The sequence below is a fragment of the Balaenoptera musculus genome, chromosome 19 (genome assembly GCF_009873245.2).
Source record: "Balaenoptera musculus isolate JJ_BM4_2016_0621 chromosome 19, mBalMus1.pri.v3, whole genome shotgun sequence".
Classification (NCBI taxonomy): Eukaryota; Metazoa; Chordata; class Mammalia; order Artiodactyla; family Balaenopteridae; genus Balaenoptera; species Balaenoptera musculus.
Genome location: NC_045803.1, coordinates 19017280 through 19039623, shown reverse-complemented (window position 1 = coordinate 19039623; position 22344 = coordinate 19017280). Strand labels below are relative to the sequence as shown.

Genomic DNA, 22344 nt, shown 5'->3' with positions numbered 1-22344 from the left:
TAGGGAAAGCCCGTGCGCAGCAACGAAGACCCAACGCAGCCAAAAATAAATAAATAAATTTATTTAAAAAAAAAAAAAACTTTAAAAAAAGAAAAAAAGAATGAAAAGGTGTCCAACTTACTCTGAGTGATCAAGCCACCATATGTGAACAGGAAAAAGAAGGCCACAGTCAATGATTTCCTGAGGCCACTGACAACATCCAGGCATGTCCCTCAAGTTGGCGCCTCTGAGACCTTTTCCACCATAGACACCCCATGGGATGTATGGTTTCTTTGCCCCAAGTCCAAAATTTCTCTAACATCCCCATGTTTTGTCTTAAAGATGTACATGAATCTGCATTCTGACCCATGTATCTCCATTTATTTTAGTGTAATTTTTCTCCCAAGTCTTTTAGTAAAATTGTCTCTCCAGGAACAGACTTGTTGACAGGCAACACAGGCTTGTACCAGCTTCACAGACATTACTGGAACAGTTTGCCCTTAATCTGTCTGACCCCAAATCCTGCTCTGCCAGGGATTCAGGAAAGCTAGAGCAAGTATTGCCCAGTGCCCTCATGTGGCCACCTGGCTAAGGCAGCAGATCAGCCGGTCTGGCAGGACACCTGCTTCCAGCCCATCTCTCAGTGTAGAAAGGCAGGCCTCAGAGTTGGTGCAGGCCCCCAAGGCTTTGGCTCGTACACCCCACTGCCCAGACACCAGCCCCGCTCAGAACTGATAGTGTGAGCAGTCATTAACCTCAAGTCACTCTCATACGGCCCAAATCACCCCAGGGCTCCCCTGTCCCAGAACTTCATGACCCTCTGGTCCAGAAGTCGCAAACTGGAGGTCCATGGGACTTGCTCACTTGATTCTCAGGGTGTTATTTCTTCCCCCTTGAATTAGTTGCCAATATTTTAAAATTCAACTATCAGAAGATAAAAAAGGGGACAAAAGTCAGATCTCTCTCTTCTCCTGAAAAAAACAAAACAAAGCGAAACTGAAGATCTGGCAACCCTGGCCCTGCCCCCCATATGGGCCACACTGTAGTTGCCCCCTCCAGAGAGCATATGCTCTGCTCTTTACTGCAGTCCCCACCACTCCCTATCGCATCACAGCACCAGTCCCAGCCCCCTTCACTCTTTTCCATGCGCACCTGGCCCCGAGAAGGGAACCTGAAGCCCAGAGATGTTGAATGACCCACCCTTGTTCAAAGACCCAGTTAGTTAAAATTGAACTATGTGGCAACTTGCTTTAAATTTCACAGAGGCCATCTGTTTTTGAGAAACATCACCACGTTTCTACCCCAGCTTTTCTCAAGGGAGGGAAGGGAGCTAGGAAAAGAGAGAGAATATTATCCTTGCTTAGCTTAAAAAAGCACATTTAAAATATCTGATATCTTCCTAATCAGACTCCAGGAAGCTCATGGACTCTTGGCCAATATGGATCAGAGAAGAAGGCCTTGAAGGGGTAGAAAACCAAGCTCCTCAGGGCACCGGCCCAGACTCAAAGCTCCCTCACCGATGCAGGTAAGGACTGGGATCCCCACGTTCCTGCATCCGGGGGGACATTTTCCCAAACGCCCACTCCCCCAAACATTCCAACTGCTCTGCCTTTATCAGGGAGCAACGGTAGGACATTTAGGAACCTGAAAACAGACAGACAGGACGGCAGGGCCCGGTTTATGACTGAAACTACCCTTTGCTGGCAGGGACAATCACCTAATCGGCCGCCCAGAGAAACTCACGGGCCAGAGCTGGGCTCGGCTACACGCGCTATTTGTTTTCGGAAACCGTTGGTGCCGGTTAAGTCAGATTAATAAATACCTCTAGGGTTTCCTCTGACAACATTCCCCAGAGAGGGGCACTTTGAGCTTTTAGGTCACTGCAAGAATCATTAACAACCTCACCCCACCCCCACCCCGCCAGCTCAACAACTGCCGACAGGACAATGAGCCTCAGAGAGGCTGTTTGCTGGTGTCATTAACAGAGCAAGACAGACAAAACCGCCCTAGGCCCCGCCTTAGCAACGCCAAGTGCCCTGGCCAGAGGGGGCCTCCCTGACCACCCTCCGTCTCCAAGGCCGCATCACACTGCGTCAGCCTCTATCACATTTCCCTTTCATCGGTGCCCTAGAAAACATCACCTCCTGACGTGACTGGATTTGTTTGCTTGTGTATTTCGGTTTCCCCTACGAGAGATTAAGCATCAGGAAAGCAGGGCCTCGTCTGAATTGCTTGGGGCCTTATCCTCTCACATCTCAGACACGGCCTGCCGCTTAGTAGGTGCTCAGTAAATCCATTTGTTGTGTGAATGGACAGGTACAGGGTCAGGGCTGCCCACCTGCCCCCTCGGCCGCACAGCTGGCCTGGCAAGGTGTCAACCAAAATCCAAGGCCACAAAACACACCAAAGGGACCACACCTGCAGCCTCCTCAGCACAGCAAGCTCAGCACACGTCAGGCCTTCCCAAAATCGGGGGTTTGGACTTCCCTGGTGGCGCAGTGCTTAAGAATCCGCCTGCCAGTGCAGGGGACACGGGTTTGATCCCTGGTCTGGGAGGATCCTACATGCCATGGAGCAACTAAGCCCATGTGCCACAACTACTGGGCCTGAGTTCTAGAGCCCACAAGCCATAACTACTGAGCCCATGCACCACAACTACCGAAGCCCACGCACCCTAGAGCCTGCCCGCTGCAATGACTAAGCCCACACGCCGAAACTACTGAGCCGACGTGCTGCAACTACTAAAGCCCACACGCATAAAGCCCGTGCTCCACAATGAGAGAAGCCACCGCAATGAGAAGCCCGCGCAACGCAACAAAGAGTAGCCCCGCTCGCCACAACTAGAGAAAGCCCGCACGCAGCAACGAAGACCCAACGCAGCCAAAAAAAAACCACCAACAAACAAAATCGGAGGCCTCTCTCAAGCTGCACTGGCCACTGAGGCCCGCTGTGCAGCAGACCTGACAACTCCCAGGTCCAGACTTCTCTGGGGACAGGGACACGGTCAGTCGTTTCAAAAGGTGGAATGTTACCGTATTTTCCCCAGTCAGCTCCAGGAACAGCCTCCCTTCCACCCTGTTACAGAAGTAGCTGGAGGAGAGGTTCCCAGACACTTGGCCACCCCAGGACTTGCTAGTCCATGAGCAACAAAACCAACACAGGCACAGCACTGTTGTTCCTGACCCAGGGGCAGTGGGTTGCTTATATTATTCTTCTAGGCCTTTGCAGTATTTCACAATAAAAATGCATGAAAGTGGGGGCTTCCCTGGTGGCGCAGTGGTTGAGAATCCGCCTGCCAATGCAGGGGGCACGGGTTCGAGCCCTGGCCTGGGAGGATCCCACATGCCGCAGAGCAACTGGGCCCGTGAGCCACAATTACTGAGCCTGCGCGTCTGGAGCCTGTGCTCCACAACAAGAGAGGCCGCGATAGTGAGAGGCCCGCGCGCCGCGATGAAGAGTGGCCCCCGCTTGCCGCAACTAGAGAAAGCCCTCACACAGAAACGAAGACCCAACACAGCCATAAATAAATAAATAAAAATTTTAAAAAGGCTTTAAAAAAAAAAAAAAAGCATGAAAGTAATCCACGCACTTTGTTAAAAGAACATTCAAACACTGAAAGGATAAAGTGACAAGAAGGAATCACGTCTACCCACCCAACCCTGGTCTTGCTCCCAAGAGCCCACTCTACTAACAGCTGTTTCTTCGCCCCTTTTGGAAAAAGTCTATGCATACACAAAAGCATATGCACGTATTTTTAAAACACATATGCAGGGCATGCTGTCCTGCATCTTTCTTTCCTCCCATTTCATACCTCAGAGATCTTTCCTAACCAACAAATACAGAGCGATTCAGAAATGAATTTACTCCTAGTTCATGGTGAGAAACCCTCCTCTTGTCTTTACTGAGTGCTCGGGTGAGAGGCCCATATGGAAGAGCAGATCACACTATTCGTACATATATGTGACCACCAGAGTCTTGTGGCTCTTTTACCAATCCACCTGGTTTGGTGTATTTGTTTTTCCCAACAGCCTCCAATCAGCCTCGGGGCTCCCTAAGGCCTCCAACAGTGAAGCAGACCTACTGGGAACACCCATTATCCACATCCTGCCAGGTTTCCAGGTTCCAGGTCCCAGCAAACACTCCACATGTCTTTCTGAGGCTCCAGGAAGCATCTGTCTCACTTAGCCGGGCAGCAGGCATACTGCTTGCCTCCATACCCAGTGCAGAAGGCAGCATGGGGCTGGCAAGAGTCACTCCTAGAACGCTGAAGAAGAAGTTTGAACTCTTTGTAAACAAGAGGAAGCTGCCACATCATCTTGCATTGCACTGAAGGGTGTGGGGAGGGCTTAGAGCTGCCTACAGGTAAGGCCTCTCTGAGTTCTATGCTTGATAAGTAACTATGTTACCATCAGAGCATAATAATGAGTGCCCCAAGAGTCCAGAGCTGTACTGGGCCCCTCTCATTAAAGATGGACACTGGCAATTGAAAGGCTCCTATTCCCTCCTTTCTGCCTTCCTTTTCTTTCTTTCTTTCTTTTTTTTTTAACTTTTTATTTTTTCAAATCTAATTTTTTTAACTGAAGTATAGTTGATTTACAATGTTGTGTTGCCTTTCTTTTCTTTATACATTCAACAAATATTTAGCAAGCAGTGATTCTAGATCAGGCATAGTGCTATGCAGTAGAGAAAACAGGTCCCAAAGAAAGCAGGGAAAACAAACAGGAATCAGATAATTGGACTTCCTCCATCACCCTTCTATCCCAAACACACAGACAGGCTGTGTAAAATACTTCTCTTTGACACAACCAAGCACTAGGCGAGACAGGGCCTGCTCCAGGTGCCAGAAATGAGGAGGAAACTCAAAGCTAAAACCAAGAGCTGAGAGGAAGGTGGGCAGGCCTGGGAGTTTAGGAAATAGATGGACAGGCCTCAGGAGAGTCCAGGCTCCCAGCCAAGGTGGTAGAGCCAGCAGACACCTACTTCAGAAGGTTCTCCGCTCCCGTTCTCATCCGCACGGCTTTCAGGATCTGCTGGTTCAAGGCAGCCCTCTGATTCTGCAGTTTGCTCCGGCCAGTCTGTGCGAGGGGATTGCAACCCTGAGGGAAAACAAGAGATGCCCCTTCAGAGGTCAGCCACTCTAAAAATGATGACAAACGTCTAATACAACAGAAAATGTTTTAAAAACTCATTTTTTCTGAAAGTAAAAGTAATATATTTTATATATTTTCCAACATGGAAAATATATAAAATACGAAAAATATAAAAAAAGAAAAGTCAGTCCTAATAACACAACTCCAAAACAGCCACTGTGATTGGTTTCTTTCCTGCCCACCTATTTTACAATATATGCATATTGTTACTTTCCACATTAGCGGCTGTGTAGGGAGTTCCCCAGACCAGCCCCATGTCTGGAGTTTCACAGGACTCAGCATACAGTTGCACTCACGGCTAAGATGTATGACAGCAGTTTAGTAAATAAAGATACATAGCTGGATCATAGGGAAAAAGAGGTAGAGTCTGGAGGAATCCATGTGCAGGCTTCCTTATGCGTTCTCCGTCCTATGAGGGGTCACACAAAGCACACTCTTCCCCCAGCAACAAAAATGCAGCAACACGCATGCAGTGTCACTGCCCAGGTTGGCCCATTAGAAAATCAAATTCACGGTTTTTATTAGGGGCTGATCACAAAGGCAGCTTCTGCCTAGCACATACCAAAATTCCAGGCTGCCAAAAGGAAAGCAGGTGTTCATTGTAAACCACATGGTTTTCGCCATTAGTTTAGACACAGGGAGCCAACTTCATCACTTAGGGGATGAAAGGAACACTCCAAGAGCCAGGCGCCCAGGGACCAGGCAGGGGCCAACCTTGCAAGCAGGTCTTCCTAAGGAAAGCAGCCTCAGGTCTGCCATGTTAACCCTTTTCTGCACAGTGGCACGCATAGGCTATCATGTTTTCTCACTTAACACTCTATCATGAAAATTTCCTTTGTTATGAAGTGCTCCTCAAAACCATGATTTTAATAATTGCATAATGTTGCCTTTTTTTAGGATTTACCATTTCCTTATAGTCGGACAGTTAGATTGTTTCCAAGTATCTGCTATTATCTATAATTATTTGATGCATATCTGTAAACATGAATCTTTGTAAACCTCAAGTTTTTCCTTTAAGATATATTTCTAGGACTGAGTAACAGGGCGTCTAACCTCTTTAAGCCCCCTCCTCCCCCTAAGCACCAGCCCAATTACCCTCCAGCAAAGAAAGGTACTCTCTATTTCCTGTCCCTTCTCCCCGATAGCATTAGGCAACCATGAATCTATTGATAATTTCTGTCTGTACAGACTTGCTTATTCTGGACATTTCACTTAAGTGGAATCATACAGAATACAGTCTTTTGTGATGGGCTCCTTTCACTCAGCATAATGTTTTCAAGGTTCTTCCGTGGTGTAGCACATATCAGTACTTCACTCCTTTTTGTCCCTAACACTTCAATCAATACGAACATTCATTTATCCATTCATCAGTTGATGGACATTTGAGGGTGTTTTCACTTTTTGGCTCTTATGAATAGGGCTGCTTATTTGTGTGTAAGTTTTTACGTGGATGTATGTTTTCCTTTCTTCTCTTGGCTATAGATCTAGGAGGAGTGGAACTACTGTGTCATATGGTTAATTCTATGTTTAACCATTTGAGGTCAAACTATTTCCCAAAGCGGCTATAATATTTTACATTCCCACCAACAGTAGACGAGGGTTCCAATTTACCCCTATCCTCATCAATACTTGTTACTGTCTTTATTAGAGCCAACCTAGGATGTGTGGTATCTCACTGTGGTTTTGATTTGCATTTCCCTGATGGTTAATGGTGGCTAAACCAAAGATGGTTAAACATCCTTTCATGTGCTTATTGGCCATTTGTGTATCTTTGGAGAAAGATCAATTCAGATTCCTTGCCCAATTTTTTTTTTTTTTTTTTTGCCACATCACAGGGCATGCGAGATCTTAGTTCCCCAACCAGGGATCGAACCCTTGCCCCTGCAGTGGAAGCACAGAGTCTTAACCACTAGACCGCCAGGGAATTCCCTCCTTGCCCATTTTTAAATTGGGTTATTTTTTACTGTTGAGTTGAAAGTATTATTTTCAATCTTTGCCAAATTGATATGCAAAAAACAGGTATCCCATGCTCCCAATTTGCAAGGATTATTAGTGAAGATAAACATTTTTTTCATATATCATTGATCACTTGAATGGCTTTTTCAGTGAATTGTCTGTGTTCTCTGTCCATTATTTCCTGGGGTATTTAGATTACAATCAATGTTTCATTGTGAAAAGTTTAAGATCAGAAAAAGAGTTTCCAAAATCAATGTTTCATTGTGAAAAGTTTAAGATCAGAAAAAGAGTTTCCTTTTTTTTTTTTAAGCTGTGCGGCTTGCGGGATCTTATTCCCCACCAGGGACCGAACCTGGGCCACCACAGCGAAAGCACCAAGTCCTAACCACTGGACCGCCAGGGAATTCCCATCCTTTTTTTTTTTTTTTTCTTCCAACTGTGTTAGTCTCTTTTTATTCTTTTGGCAATTTCTTCCAGAGTTAACTACTTCCATTTGTAGGTGATGAAATGTGTAAGAAATCCACTTCAAATGTTGGCACTGCTATGAGCATGGTCTTTCCCTTTACTTCAACTGAATTACTGTTGATTCTTGTTTATATTCCAAGTCCCGGAAGTGGTTTTCACTGTGGAAGTTATCTGAAGATGGTCTTACGCTTTCTAGTAGTGGTCTACAACCAGGTTCTAGCTTCTCCAGGAAGGCTACACAGGATGGATTTCGATATTACCTATTAAACTAAGAGGCATTCTCTCAATTGAGTTTAAACGCATTTTATTTTTAGACAACCTACATGACATGTTTTTTTTTTTTTCCTCAAAAACAATGCCTCCGCTCCAAACAAATCAACATCAAAACAAAGAGCTCAAGATGACATCAGTCCCATTGTCTAAGTCCTGGTGTTGTGTGGACAAACAGCAGCAGCCAGCCAGTTATGACGAGCAGGTGACAGATCCAAACAGCCAAATCTATTGACATTTTTCCATTTCTAGACCATCCTTAAAGAAAATCATATATGGGGTCACACCATCCTCACGGTAGTCCAGCAGAGCAGCCGTGCTATCTGGATTCATGTTTTCACCAATAAAGAACTGATCGTTTTTTTTTGAAATTAGCAAGGATGTGCTTGATTTGTTCTTCAGTCCCTGTCATAAAAGGTTTTACTCTTTCTGGTCTCTGTTCTTCAAGCTGCCCTTTGATTAACTTCATGTAATCTTTGATGCACTTCTTGTAGGCTTCTTCTGTGAAGCTGGTTTCCTGCAAGTGATGGTTCATGACAACATCCACACCAGTGATTACTGTGCAGTCGGTACCTTCGCCCTCGGGGCCTTCAGCGGAGGCATTTCCACCAATGAGTGAGTCATCAATGTTACCCTCTGTCCTACTGACCATATTCCCCTCCACCTCCAGACACAGCCCGTCCGCGACCTCCCGGATCTTGTAGATGTCAGAGAACATCTCACCATGGCTGATGAGGTCCCGGTAGATGATCATGATGGAGGGAGACATCGGTGGCACTAGCTTAGTAGGAGCGCGGGGCTCAGAGCGAGCATGGTGCAGCCGGAGCGGCGCTCGGGGGGAAGGGGGAGCGGGCGGAAAAGCTTTTTTTTTTTTTTAAATTAAAGTATAATTGATTTACAATATTGTGTTAGTTTCAGGTGTACAGCAAAGTGATTCAAAAAATTTCCTTTTAACCTAATAGTGTTTTTCCCACCACAGCAGGTAGAAGCCCAGGGATCTGAGGGAACACTCCATTCCTTTCTGAAGCTTATCTTTCGGTTCCGCCCACTGACGGGCTTGTAATCACACCCTGGGAGTGGCTGGTGGGCAGTATTTGGTGAGGGGACTGCCCTTTCTCTCTGCGTCACTGCCTTGGTCACTGCCATCACAGCTCCGCAACACCTAGCCTCCCACACCTCTGCCCAAGCCACATCCATGGCCTTGACCCCAAGGAAGAAGAAATGGGTTCTCCGCAGCCCCAACCTTCTCAGGGATTCCCATATCAGTGGCCTTTAGACTAGAGGGTCAGAAATAAGTTACATCTCTCCTTCCACAAAGATTTTTCACTCTTCCATCCCAGCAGGTGGCCACCCACCTGTCCCCCATGCAGCCGCCCAAATTCAAATTACACAGATATTCAGAATCTGAGTTGGAACAGTCTTAACATTAACATCTTTCAAACCATTAAATGATCCCTGATTTAAAACAAAAATCAGAAAACTAATTCTCTCTTTTCAGATCTAAGATTAAAATGTCTTTAGTAGAGGGCTAAAATAATTGCCAGTCTCTTTCCTTTCCACGTCCTAAAATTACTATGAAGGGATGGCTCAATCTGACTTAAAATTACATGGTTCACCAAGGCTGTGTTCTATTTTACAGAGAAGCCTTAATAACTAATTCCTTTACATACATTCCCAGACCTAAGATTAAGCAGCCATTCCAGCTCACGGATAAGAACTTTTTCCTGCTCCCATACTTCACCCAACTTCTGGCTGGCCTGGAATCACTACACCCTAACCAGCCCACAGATGTAGGGTCAAGTTTCCAGATAAGACATAGGAATGCTTAGGATTAGATTTGACTGAGTAATTGGACCCCAAACTACATTACTTCTTACTGACAGGTAGGAATGCCAGACCTGTTGGAAACACCAGAAACGCCCGCAGGGCTGTTTGGAAACTTCCCAGAGCCCTGAGAGATGAATCTGGGCGAGACTGTCCAAAAGACCCCCTGGCATCATCAGAGACTGCTAGCTGCCCACTGGCCCCTGCCAGGGGTTCTCTGCTAGTGGGGACCCACAGTCCTCAGCCATACCTTAGTTCTTAATTGGTTCACAACAGGATGTAGAGCTGCTCCAAACTGAACTGAGGGTTTGTGCCCAGGACCGAGGCAGCACCTGTCACGCCTGCCTGGCCTGGGAAGTGGGGAGGGGTTTGGGGGGAACAAATGAACTGTCCTTGCCTCTAGGGTCACTGTCCACAAGTCTTACAGTGAAGTTGGGAGTCTGTCCACTACACAGAGTCTGTCAGTTACCTGACCAGCCTAAGGTTTAGGCATTGGCGTCAGTCTCCAGATGTGGAAAGATGGTCCGACTGCCAACACCCAAGAAAAGCAAGTACTGAGTAAAGCTCAGCTTCCTCACCAGCTTAGTGGGGTCTCCCACGTTGTCAGTCAGCCCACGTGGACTCTGGTATGGCATCTCGGACCCCACAGTTCTGAGGCTTGGAGGGTAAGTGAGCTACTCAAGATGCTAGAGGCAGTAAGGGTGGGAGGGGGACTTGAGCCCACGTCCTTCCTGCCACTCTGAGATGAGCCTGAGCAGCAGGAATGTGTGGGAACGCGGGGACAGCTCGCCCGTCAACCCCCAGACACCCCTTACGTGCTTCCTGGCTGAGGGCTGCCCAGCATCAGTGCATATCTTTCGGCCACAGTGACCCACGTCCCACTCTCCCACCTCACAGCCCATAGCGGTCAGGGGTTGTAAATTCATGCTCCCACACCTCCTTTCCAAGGGGAAGGACATCTGATTCATGCCTGGCTCATTGGAAAACCAAAGGCCCCAGCCCTGAGTTCGATTCAGGGTGAGCAGCTGACATAGGACAACAGAGCCCATCAGGAGGGGCCTTCATTTCTCCCCATCAGCCTTGAACTTAGGAGGATGTGAGACTGGGCAGCTGCAGCCACGTTACCACTGTGGGGGTAGTGTCTCCCCCCAAATGAAGCCAACCTAGGGGGAGCAGAGCTGAGAAACTGAGTTTTGGTGGCAGCATTTGAGCCCTAGATCAAGCCAGGCCTGAAGCCATTCCTCTGGGCTTCTCAGTTACAGGAGCCAAATGCATTCCCTTTCTTGCCTAAGCCATTTTTTAAAAATTGAGGTATAATTTACACATAATGAAATACATAGATTTTTAAGTACATAGCTCAATGAGTTTGGATAAATGTGTATACCTATGTAACCACTATTCCAATCAGAATATAGACCATTCTCATTACCCCCCAAGGCAACCAAGACTCTGATTTCTATCACCGTAGACTTTTGCCTGTTCTAGAACGTCATATAAATGGAATCATAGGGCATGTATGCTTTTGTGTCTGGCTTATTTTGCTCAATAGTATGCTTTGAGATTCATCCATGTTGTACTTATCAGTGGTTTGCTCCTTTTAATTGCTGAGTTGAATTCCATTGTAGGAATGTACCATGGTGTGTTCATCTGCCTAAACCACTGGGGATTCGATCTTCTGGTAACCACAACCAAGAAAGTCCTAAGTAGAATAAGTTCACCCAGAGTGAAAACTCTATTTGTTAATATACACGCACAGGCCCTGAGGGTATAGTTACGTTGTTCAGCTGGGAAACAAGTATTTAAGAGCAGCAACTAGGCAAAGACCGGAGTCAGTGGATTTGGAAGACAGGAAAGGCTACTTGACCTACAACACGCAGAGACTGACAGTGAAAAGGCAGATAGGCCAGGCCACTGGGAAGGCAGACACAGGGTAGGGAGCGGTCTTTCCTCCGCAGCAGGGGGTGGGGGGGACCTGCTCTAGGCAGTGCCTGGCGCCTGGCTCCCCTCCACCCCAAGAACCAGTGAGGGCCTTTCTTCCACACAGCCTAAGTTAAAGCCCACACATGTAGATGTGTCTCCAGCAAATTGAGGGCACAGCGTGAACTTGGAGTCTCTAGGTCAGGAGTAAGACTGAGTGAGAGTGACCGCGCAGGGTCCTCTGGCTAGAGACCCTCACGCAGGGCATGGAAGAGTGGGGTGTTTTTTGCTGCCTCTCCAGCACGGAGATATTTTCTCTGCCTTCCTTCCTAGTCATGCAACCCCTCACTCAACCACCTAGCTCTGGAAAACAGAATTGTTTGTTTATGAGTTAGACAGAAGCTGTCAACCAGAAAGCACAGAAATAGCATGCAATAATACCCTGCAATACACAAAAACACATCTAATTTAACTTTTCACCATGCTGGAGATTCAGGGCAGTTTGCATGAACAGAATCTACCTTTTCCGTGTCCATAAAAATTAAAACATGAATTTGGCACTTGTAAAGAGGTCTCCTGCCCTTCCAGGATCTCCGCCAGGTGCCTCCCTCTGGCGTCCCCATCCATTCACATGGGGGTAGGGGGCCACAATATGAACCGGCTCCCTTCAGTCACTTCTACAAATCTTTACAGACACCTACTGTGTGTGTACAAAGTGTGTGCCACTCTACAAAGATTTACAATCACCAAAATTTCTAAGAGACAAATGTATTTTCAGACCCAACTGATGACCCGTTTATTTCAACTGGTAGGATGTACTCACCACTAGTTTACAGTCCTTGGTGGGGGGGGGATGGTATGTGTGTGTGATTTTGTACATTTCTGTTATTACCCTTTTTTACAACAATTTATGTTACTTTTCTAATACAATAATACTGGAGAAAAAGAAATTACTTCTGAAGTTGTAGTTTTGGATCACCTGCCTTTTTCTCCTCTTAGAATCCAATCGAAACAGGATTTTCTAAGGCATATGGCCCTAGCGAACTCCGTGGGTCTGACTAGCAAGGCCAGAAGGACCTGCATCTCTCCCTGTTTCTGGCGCTACAGGCGGGAGACCTTGTCCCCAGCTGGCACCCCTTGCTGCCAGCTCTGTCAGACACTCAGTCTGGCTGAGCTGCACCTGCGGTTCCGCTGTCCTCTGTGGCCACCTCCAATACAGCCTTTGTGTCACGAGACTCTAGTACCTGAGCCAAAGGAGGAAGTGGTGATCAGGCTAAAGCCAATGCCCTGTATCATCAGGTGGTGTCTTGGAATCCGTCCAAATAGCCCCAGGAAGCAAGGGACATTTACAGTGTTATACCTCATCATGCTGACTCTCCTCTGAGTCACCTGCAAATACTGTTTCTGCCAGGGGACCCCCTCCTGGCCAGGATCCCGCAATGTGAGGAGAAGTTTGTCCACCACGCCCTCTGGGCTGCTGGTGTGCACCAGTGCAGCTGGACAGACCCTCACCAAGGCGATGATCAGCCTGGATCCAGCCTGGCCTGTAGGGTCTGGCTCAGACCATGGTGGGGTAGGGGGTGGGGAAGAGGCTGCAACACAAACTTTTACACCCTTCCTCCTCCCTCCCCCGCCCCCACCTGGAGAAACATCATCACTACCCAATAAAAATGGCGCAGGGACTTCCCTGGTGGCGCAGTGGTTAAGAATCCGCCTGCCAATGCAAGGGACACAGGTTCGAGCCCTGCTCCGGGAAGATCCCACATGCCGCGGAGCAACTAAGCCCGTGCGCCACAGCTACTGAGCCTGCGCTCTAGAGCCCGCGAGCCACAACTACTGAGCCTGAGAGCCACAACTACTGAAGCCCATGCGCCTAGAGCCCGTGCTCTGCAACAAGAGAAGCCACCACAATGAGAAGCCCGCGTGCCGCGACGAAGACCCAACGCAGCCAAAAATAAATAGATTCTCAAAAAAAAAAAAAAGATGGACTGGATGAGCCCCCATGACCCACCCTGGACTCCTCAGACTCAGCCCAGCATGTCCCTCCACATGTGCTTATACATGATGCACACGTGTGTCTAACATGAAATTACACCCCACTGAGATGAATGGTGCAGAGGAGGACCTAAGAGGAGCCTCTGGGTTAAAAAAAAAAAAAAAGAATTCTCTTCCTTCCTTCTCTGCTGGAGCCTTGAGGAAATCCAGAGTAAACAGGGACCACGAACCAGGACACAGTGAACCTTGGGGCCCTGTCCAGCCTGGAGGCTTCTGTGAACAAGAAACAACTTCTCCTCCAGCTCTTGGGTAAAAACAATGGAGCTAAATTCATTTTGGGCCATTAGTGTTCCCAGAGGATGGCGAGGCAGAGATAAGGTCCCACAATGCTGCACTTTGTACCAACAGTCTTCTTCCCCTTACTGCTAAGGTCTTTCATTTAGGCCCTTTCAACAGCCTTGGGGAACATCTTTCTCTAGTTTTTTTCCAGCTAGTTTTCTCTTGGCCAAGAACAGGTTTTCCTGTGGGTTTCAGGACTATAGCCCCCAGAGAGCCCTGGAGATGGGACCAGCTCTCAGGATGTAGTGTCTTGGAAATGTGTATTACTCTGCATTAACTATAGGCCCGAACACACATTCTTCCAAGACTTTCATTAGGATAAGCAAAAAAATTTGTTTGGGAAAAAGAAACTCCATTTCCACTGGTCATTCTTTTAAGAAAATAATTTAGTATTTAATTATTCTTATAGAACTGTACCTCTATTTAAACATATTAGTGTCAAGAAAGAAAAAAAAAAAAGTGAGAAACCAGAGAAGAGAGAAACATATTGTGATAGACCAGAAAGTATTCTGTATTTTTTGTTTGTTTTTAATTCAGAGAGCCCGCTGCCCCAAGCTGCTCACCCAGGAGGCCAGGGTCTGTACTGGTGTCCATGCCTGACCTGGGGCCAAACTGAGTCCGTGTCCTCGGGCTCTGTACGGCCATGTCCTGCACAACCCCAGGAAGACCCTGATTTGCCAGGGGGCCCTCTCTGCCAAAAACTGTCTCACACGTTCAGGGTCCAAGACCAGCAGGCAATATGAACTTCCTCAATCTAAACAAACCTGCCTTCTTCTCTCTCCTCTACCCCCATCCCCCCCAGCAACTATTTTCTCTGCCCTTCTTCCACCTGTACTCCACCACACTGACTTTAAAGATTTTTCTTTGATGTGGACCATTTTTAAAGACTTAATATTTTATTGAATTTGTTACAATATTGCTTCTGTTTTATGTTTTTTGGTTTTTCGACCACGAGGCATGTGGGATCTTAGCTCCCTGACCAGGGATCGAACCCGCACCCCCTGCATTGGAAGGTGAAGTCTTAACCACTGGATCGCCAGAAAAGTCCCCACCACACTGACTTTTGCCCCCAATTCTCCACCTACTCATTTACCAACAACCCCCTAAAGGACTAAACCCAGTATTTTCCAGGGCTCTTCTGACTTGTCAACCTCGTCTCTCCACTAAAAAGATCTCTTCTCCCAGCTGCCTTGACACTGTCACCCTCTGGGCTTGTTTACCATCTCTCTGCCTGTCCCTTAAATGGAGGCATTATTCTCTTCTGCCTTGGGTCCTTTTTCACAATATCCCACCGCCTCCCACACTGGTGCCCCCCAAAGCTGCATCTCCAGCCAGGGTGCTCTCGTGGCTGCCGGGTTCACGGAGTGGACTCCCCACTGGGACCACCATTCAGATGTCGCTTAGGGGCCTCAAGCCCACCACCTCTACCTCAGCCTCCTGGTTGCCCCATCTCAGTGAGGCGCCTGACCATCCCCCCAGCCACCAAAGGGCAGACATTTTGGACTCCCATCAGCAGCACTTCCCCACCATATTTGGTCCATTAGTTCTTCCCATCCCTGTTGACTGCCTTTGCTCAGGCCCTCATCACTGCACCCTCCCCACTGGCATCCCTGCCTCCAGTCTGGACCCCTGGTTTGAGTCAGGGGTGCAAGCTGGTGGAAAGGATGGGTGTGGTGAGGCTGTGTTTACCTAGCACTTTACATAACTGACTGAAAAGTCATCAGTAGTCCGTAACAGAGTAGGACACAGACAATGAGGATTAACCTTCCACACTCCTCCCTGCCTGCCTCCACCACTGCCTCTCCCCCTTCGCTCACCTACTGATCACTCAGCTTTCAAAGTGGTCTTTCCGTGACACAAATCTCACACGTCTGGTCCTGCATGAAGCACTTTGATAGATCTCCAGGTTCCCTTCCCATGCATCCAAGATGCATGACTCCCGAACAGCCTAGTTCCCACTTACACCTCCACACCCCCAAGGGTTCACTCACAAACGCTCACAATCCTGTGCCTTCACCCATGCTGTTCCCTCTACCTGAAGTGTTCGTCCTCCCCTTCTTCACCTGTATAACATCTACCTCTCATTCAAGGAGCATTTGTTTTAGGACAAACTGGCTCGGATCACACATCAGGGAAAGTTCCATGTCGACACCTTTTATTAACCTTGTACTAGGAACACTCTTTGGACTACTATGACGTAGCACAATGATCATTACAAGGTCTCGTTTTCCAAAGAGATGTTTCTAATTGCAAACCAGTGATTCATCTTATTTTGCACCCATGATTCTCTTTATCTACCACCGGAGAAACCGCACCTGAAAAACACTCAGCTTTGCATCCTTTCACAGCTCCCTTGCCTTCCACTCGGTCCTATGCACATCTTCCCCTGGAAAACCTGTTCTGGAAGACAAGGGAACATAACCCTGGCAGGTGTTCACCACCTCTTCTGCCCCTTCCTCTGTTGTTTCCCCCAGATGCTGCTATAGGTCCAGACCTCCACCTGTTCAGAGGACAATTTGGGGAGGAAATGAAGTCCCAGAAAGATGCAGCAACTTGCTGAAGTCTACAGTGCAATTCTGTGGGGGAGGCAGTCAGGGTTTGAGGCCCTAGGGCTGAGATCTAGGGATTCCCAGGCCTGGCCTCCTTCTGCAATTCCATGGCCTGTGATGCTCTGTCCCAAATGCCACACATAATTAGAAGTTATAATCCTGTAATTCCATAATGACATCTTTTAACTTAAATACACCTTAAAACTACTCCTTTTTTTTTTTTTTTTAATGCTAAAAGCAATTTAACCAAAAAGAATTTTTCCAACTCTGTCCTCACCTGTTTCCAGATTCTCCTCCTGCCCATCCTCTAGGGACACTGCTCCTCACCAGAGAGCAAAAGCCCAAAGGCAGCGTCATGGGAGAAGGAGGAAGACGCCAAGAGCATTCACTGACTGGATCATTAGGCGTGGAACAATTAAGAATTGACTGTTCTGTGGGAAACAGCCTCACTGCCCTGTTTATAATTTCGTCCTCTGCCTTCAGTCATAGAAGTTATAAAAAAACAATTTCTCAACCCACCTAGTCAAACATGGCCAAGAGCCAAAGGCTATTTTTAGACTCATAGGGACAAGGAAGAAGGATGGAAAGTGCCCCGTGCCTCCGGGCTCAAAAGCATCTTTGTAGCCCAGGCCTTGCAACCTGCGGACATCCCAGCGACCCCGCTCCGTGGATTGGGGCCACTTTTGAGGGGCTGAGCTGCGAACCTTCAGGGCGGGAGGCCACGGTATGTGCCAAGCTCCCGCGGAGCCCGCACCTCCCGCAGGTCTACCCAACAATCGGATAAATCCGCTTTAGCGAAAAGTGGTGAGGGAGCGAAACCGCTGCCCTCACGTCTGCAGCGCGCACGCCCTCCTGGGCAACTAGGGGCAGAGAAGGGGGCGACGCCCGAGGTACCCTCCCATCCTCGAAAAAGTCGAAGAGGCAAACACTGGAAGCATTCTGGAGGCAAAAAGGGAACGCCATCCCTTCTGAGGGGCTCCTATTTCCACGCGCTCCGGCCAAGCGCTCGGGTGGAAGCTGGGCTCGGGTCCCCACGCGCCGCAACGCCGAGGGCGCCAGCGCACTGGGAACCGGTCCCTTCCCCAGGGCCGCGGGACGGCCGGCCGGGGCGACCCCGAGCACCCCTCCTGGCCCTGTCCTCCGCCGGCACCTGCGCGGGGCGGCCGAGACACCACTCCCCAGCCCCGTAAGTCACCTGCTCTCGGCCGCCGGGTGCACCGCCGCCGCACCCCTCCACTCCGACCCTCCGCCGGGCGCGCCCCAGGCCAGTGCGCCCCCTCCCCCTGCAGGCCTGGTCGACCCCGGCCGCGCGCCCTGCAGCCCCCTCCACAGCCTGGGGGGAAAGAAGTCTGGAGCTCGCAGAATCCCAGCCCGCCCGAAGCCGCCCACCTTCCGAAAGTAGCCGTCGTCCTCCTTCTCCAGCGGCTGGGGGGCCGCGGGCAGCAGAGTGTCGGTCATGCTGGCAGCGCGGGAGCACAGGGCAGACTGAAGCTCATCTGCGCGCTGGCCCGAGAGGGCGCCTGGCCCCGCCCAGCCCCGCCCCTGCCCCGCCCCTCCCCGCCTGAGCGACCGCCCCTCCCCGCCTGAGCGACCGCCCCTCCAGCCCCGCCTGAGGCCCGGCCGGGAGTCCTGGAGACCAAGCCAGGCCCGCCGAGACCACGCCCCCGGTCCCGCCCCGGCTCCGGATTGGCCGAGCGCAGCCGTGCCCCAGGCGAGGCTGGCGGAGGGGAGAGCAAAGAGCCCCTCCGCTCTTTGCTCGCCCTCTCCCAGCCTCAGGGGCTTAATCTGGGAGTGGTTGCAGCCTCAGCCCGGGAGCGCAAGGGCGGCCCGGGGGTTTCCGCTGCTGCCGCGAGGCCCGGGTTGGGGATCCAGTTCCTCGTCTGGAACCATGGGGGTAAATGCAGCGAGTGGGTGAAGCTACGGCTCCTGCGCGCACGCCGCGGGGACAGTGACCATACCCGACGCCACGTCGAGGGCGCGGCGGGAGCGCTGGGCCCTGGGCCGAGCAGTCAGGAACAGCTTCCCGCCAAAAGGGATCCCGGGGCAGAGTCCGGGACTCTGAGGGAGAGTTGGCGGCGCCACCGAGGGCCTTGGCGGGTGACTCAAACGTGTTGACACAGCGATCAACCCCCTGTCCCCCAACCCGCTCTGCAGAAACCAGGCGGATCCACTGGGAGGTCACAGATGGCGAGGGGAGAGGGGTCCACCCAAGGAGGGATCCCCAGAAAGGGTTTCGTGCCCAAGAGACTCGACGAATATCCTTGAGCACGTTTCTTAACCACCACTTCGAACCTCAGATTTCTCAACTGCGAAATGGGTCCGGATCACCCTCTCTTGACCTGGGGCAAGGTATTACAACCAAAGTGGTGTATAAGCGCTTAGCAGCGCGGTAGGGACGCGAATAGCTTAGGAGCGAAAGGGGGACTCCTGGGGACAGGGGTCGCACCGCTCTCTCTCCCAGCCCCCCTGATCGGTGGACTGCGCGAGTAGAACTAGCAGACAGGGTGCCGGGACTGGGCTGCCGGAGCCGGAAGCCCCCCAGCGGCCACGCCCCTCCTGGCCAGCGTCCTGCAGTTCCTACCCCCTCCCCCAACTAAGGGACACCTTTGCGCAGTTACTGCTGCGTTTGGCCGTCGCGGTAGGTGCCACAGGTAGAACACAATACAATCTGCTTTCAAAACAAGCCAAGTGTTTCCTTTTCTTCTTAAAAAAAAAGAAAAAGAAAAAAGTATGTGCATTAGGGGGTGTTCAAGAGTTTAAAATAAATGGTAGCAACAGCCAAGTAAATGTTAAAAAAAAAAACTCATCATCACTGCCGGCTCCAAGACGCAGCACAAGGAAAGGCGTTCTCTGAAAGGACTGTTTTAATACTAAGAAAGAACCTGAAGAATCTTAAGCATCTGGGACAGGTGTTTGGGAAACTCTGTGGCAGATGCAGAAACTTCCCTTCTCTCGTAGGGTCAGAAATAAGTATCAAGCTAATTTCAGCATTGTCGGTCACCCTAGAATTAATTCATGGCCCTGGAAATGTACACTCCCCTCCCCCAGCTGGGACTTGAAAACAACCGCTTCCGTTTTGGGGATCCAGGGGTGGCGGGTCACTGTATTACATTTGTAACACTACTGCTGCTACTACTAGTAATAAAGTTATCAATAATAGAACCTCTATTCTAGCCAGAAAGTTTGTAGATATTATGTTTCACGAAACTTCTGCAAATAAGAGAATTAAATAATCTCCATTTAACAGGTGAGAAGACCGAGGCTCAGAGGAGTGAAGTGGTTAAGGGCACACTAGCCATTAGTGGCTGAGATCGGTGTTTAGTTCAGGGCTGCTGACTCCAGTCATTTCCTACCACTCTCAGATTTTTGTCATCTCCTTCTACTACCCTAAAGCTCCAATCGCCTTTACAATTTGTCACATATACGTGTCACTTGTACTATTATCGACTTAATAGTCTTCTTTAAAATTACTCACTTTAAAACACACACTTCTGTCATACAATAGTTAAAGAAAAATAGTTTGTATAATAAATACTATATCTAGTGCAATAACCCACAATTTTATTAGAACTGAAAATCCTAATCAGACCTGACTAATTTTCAGAAATAAATAAATAAATAAATAAAAATAAATAAAATAAAATTACTCACTTTAACAAACTTTATTTTAAAACACAACTATGTCATAACAATAAGCAGAAAACCAGTGCTACTTTGACCTATGCGGACATACACATAAAAGTGAATATAGTGAAAACCAAAATCTGTTATTTAATCTAGCCCAACACCTTTGCCTTCTTGAGCTGCTTCTTTTATTAAAAAGGAAGAAGAGCAAGAAAAGGAAGCCTGGTGTTAAGGACACACCAGCCCACCCTGATACTAGCTTCAGAGGAAAAGAAGCACTTCTCTGTGCATCCCAACAGGCATCTCCTGGCCCTGTGAACCATCTGTGTGTCACTCCTTGAGGCTGTGCAGGACCAGACATCTCTAGACAATCTCATGGCTCTTTGCAGGGGGCTCACAGGCCTGATCCCGTATCTCTGATCCTGCTGCGATCAGGAAATGAGAGCTGCTGCAGCTGACCCAGCAGGAGAGTAACATCTAACCTCCTATTTGTCAACCCAGTTGGTGGTGTGTGTCACAAGAACTGCCAGTGAGCCCCCTGTGCTCCTAACAAAAGAGTCGGGGTGGGAATTTCTGAGATAGGCAAAGGTTAAAAATCTCAACTGCAAACAACTATTTTGCGAAGTCCCTGTTTTACTATCTGGCTGGGGCCAGCAGTTGACTGTCCAGGTAGTCAGTTTCTTTAAGTAAAATGTAAGTCATACCTCCTAAGACCTGCTTGTTGACAAAAGGAGCACTGGCTTCTCTAGGGGCAGCCTGATGTACATCCTCTCTTGGAGAATCTGATGAAATTTGCCAAATTAAAAGCAGAAATCACAAGTTAACCCTTAAGTGAGTGAAATTCATTGTAAATTATAGACCCAATTTTGCAATTTTTATGAAAAAAAAATCTTAGAAATTGAAGCCATATGGTGCCATGGAGCACTGACTTGAGAAAACCACACTAGATTTGGCAAGCTCTGCCACTAAGTCACCTTGGCCAGATCCTTCTACCCCTTGTGACCTCAGTTTCCCCAGCTCTGAAATATGGTCTTAAATACACAGCAGTCATTTATTGCATACTTTATGACAGGAGCTGTGCTTTGCATTTTGCATACATGATCTCAGTTGATCCACAACCCTATGAAATGGGTACTTTTTCATCCCCATTTTAAAGAGGAAGAAGCTGAGTCTCAGAGGTCACCAGTCTAAGTTAGATTGCCTGATGCAACACCATGCACTATGCTACTCTACACTGTTCCTTGCAATTTAAAAGGAAAGATATTTTGTCATATTTGGAAGAAGTGATTATGGATTAAAAATAAATGAGTGGGACTTCCCTGGTGGTGCAGTGGTTAAGAATCCGCCTGCCAATGCACAGGACATGGGTTTGAGCGCTGGTCCAGGAAGATCCCACATGCCGTGGAGTAACTAAGCCCATGCGCCACAACTACTGAGCCTGCACTCTAGAGCCCGCGAGCCACAACTACTGAGCCCACGCACCGCAACTACTGAAGCCCGCATGCCTAGAGCCCGTGCTCCGCAACAAGAGAAGCCATCGCAATGAGAAGCCCGTGCACTGCAGCGAAGAGTAGCCCCCGCTAGCCGCAACTAGAGAAAGACCGCGCGCAGCAATGAAGACCCAACGCAGTCAAAATAAATAAATAAATAAATTTATAATAAATAAATGAGTGACAGAATGGCAAAATATACCAAGTATTGGTGAGAATGTCAAGCAACCAGAATCTCATACATTGCTTGTGGGAGTGTAGATTGGTACTACCACTTTGGAAAACTGGCATTTTCTACTGAAGAGGGACATATGCATAACTTATGAACCAGCAATTCCGAATCTAGGTAGATAACCAACAGAAATGCATACATCTGTTCTCCATAAAACATGTACAAGAATGTTCACAGCTGCACTTTTCAAAATAGCCCCTAACTGGAAACTACTCAAATGCCCATCAACTGTAGAATGGATAAGAAATTGTGGCATATTCACATAATGAAAACGAACACATTACTGTCACAAGCAACAAATATGTTGTGAGCAAAATATTTTGCTCACAAAAATATTGTTGAGCCAAAGAAGCCAGAAAATATACTGTATGATTCCATTTTACATAAAGTACAAAACAGAAAAAATTAGTCTATTCTGGGATTATTGCTTCTGGGTTCTGGAAATTTTCTATTTCTTGACCTGCTTGTTGTTACATGGATGTGTTCACTTTGTGAAAATGCACAGAACTGTGTGCATATATTGTATTTCAGTAAGAAAACTCAACAGAAAAAAA

At 48.4% G+C, this 22344-nt stretch overlaps 1 protein-coding gene and 1 pseudogene across 1 annotated transcript in view; both read right to left on the bottom strand.

Annotated features, from left to right (window-relative positions):
* Positions 1-17918, bottom strand: part of RHPN2 (rhophilin Rho GTPase binding protein 2) — a 58660-nt gene extending 40742 nt beyond the window's left edge. The window contains exons 1-2 of the mRNA XM_036834258.1: positions 17834-17918; positions 4960-5075 (exon numbers count right to left, since the gene is read on the bottom strand). Coding sequence (XP_036690153.1) covers positions 4960-5075; positions 17834-17902 — 185 coding nt within the window. The 5' untranslated portion in view covers positions 17903-17918. The remainder of the gene's footprint in view (positions 1-4959; positions 5076-17833) is intronic.
* Positions 7832-8651, bottom strand: LOC118885552 (annotated as a pseudogene).
* Positions 17919-22344: the final 4426 nt, after the last annotated feature.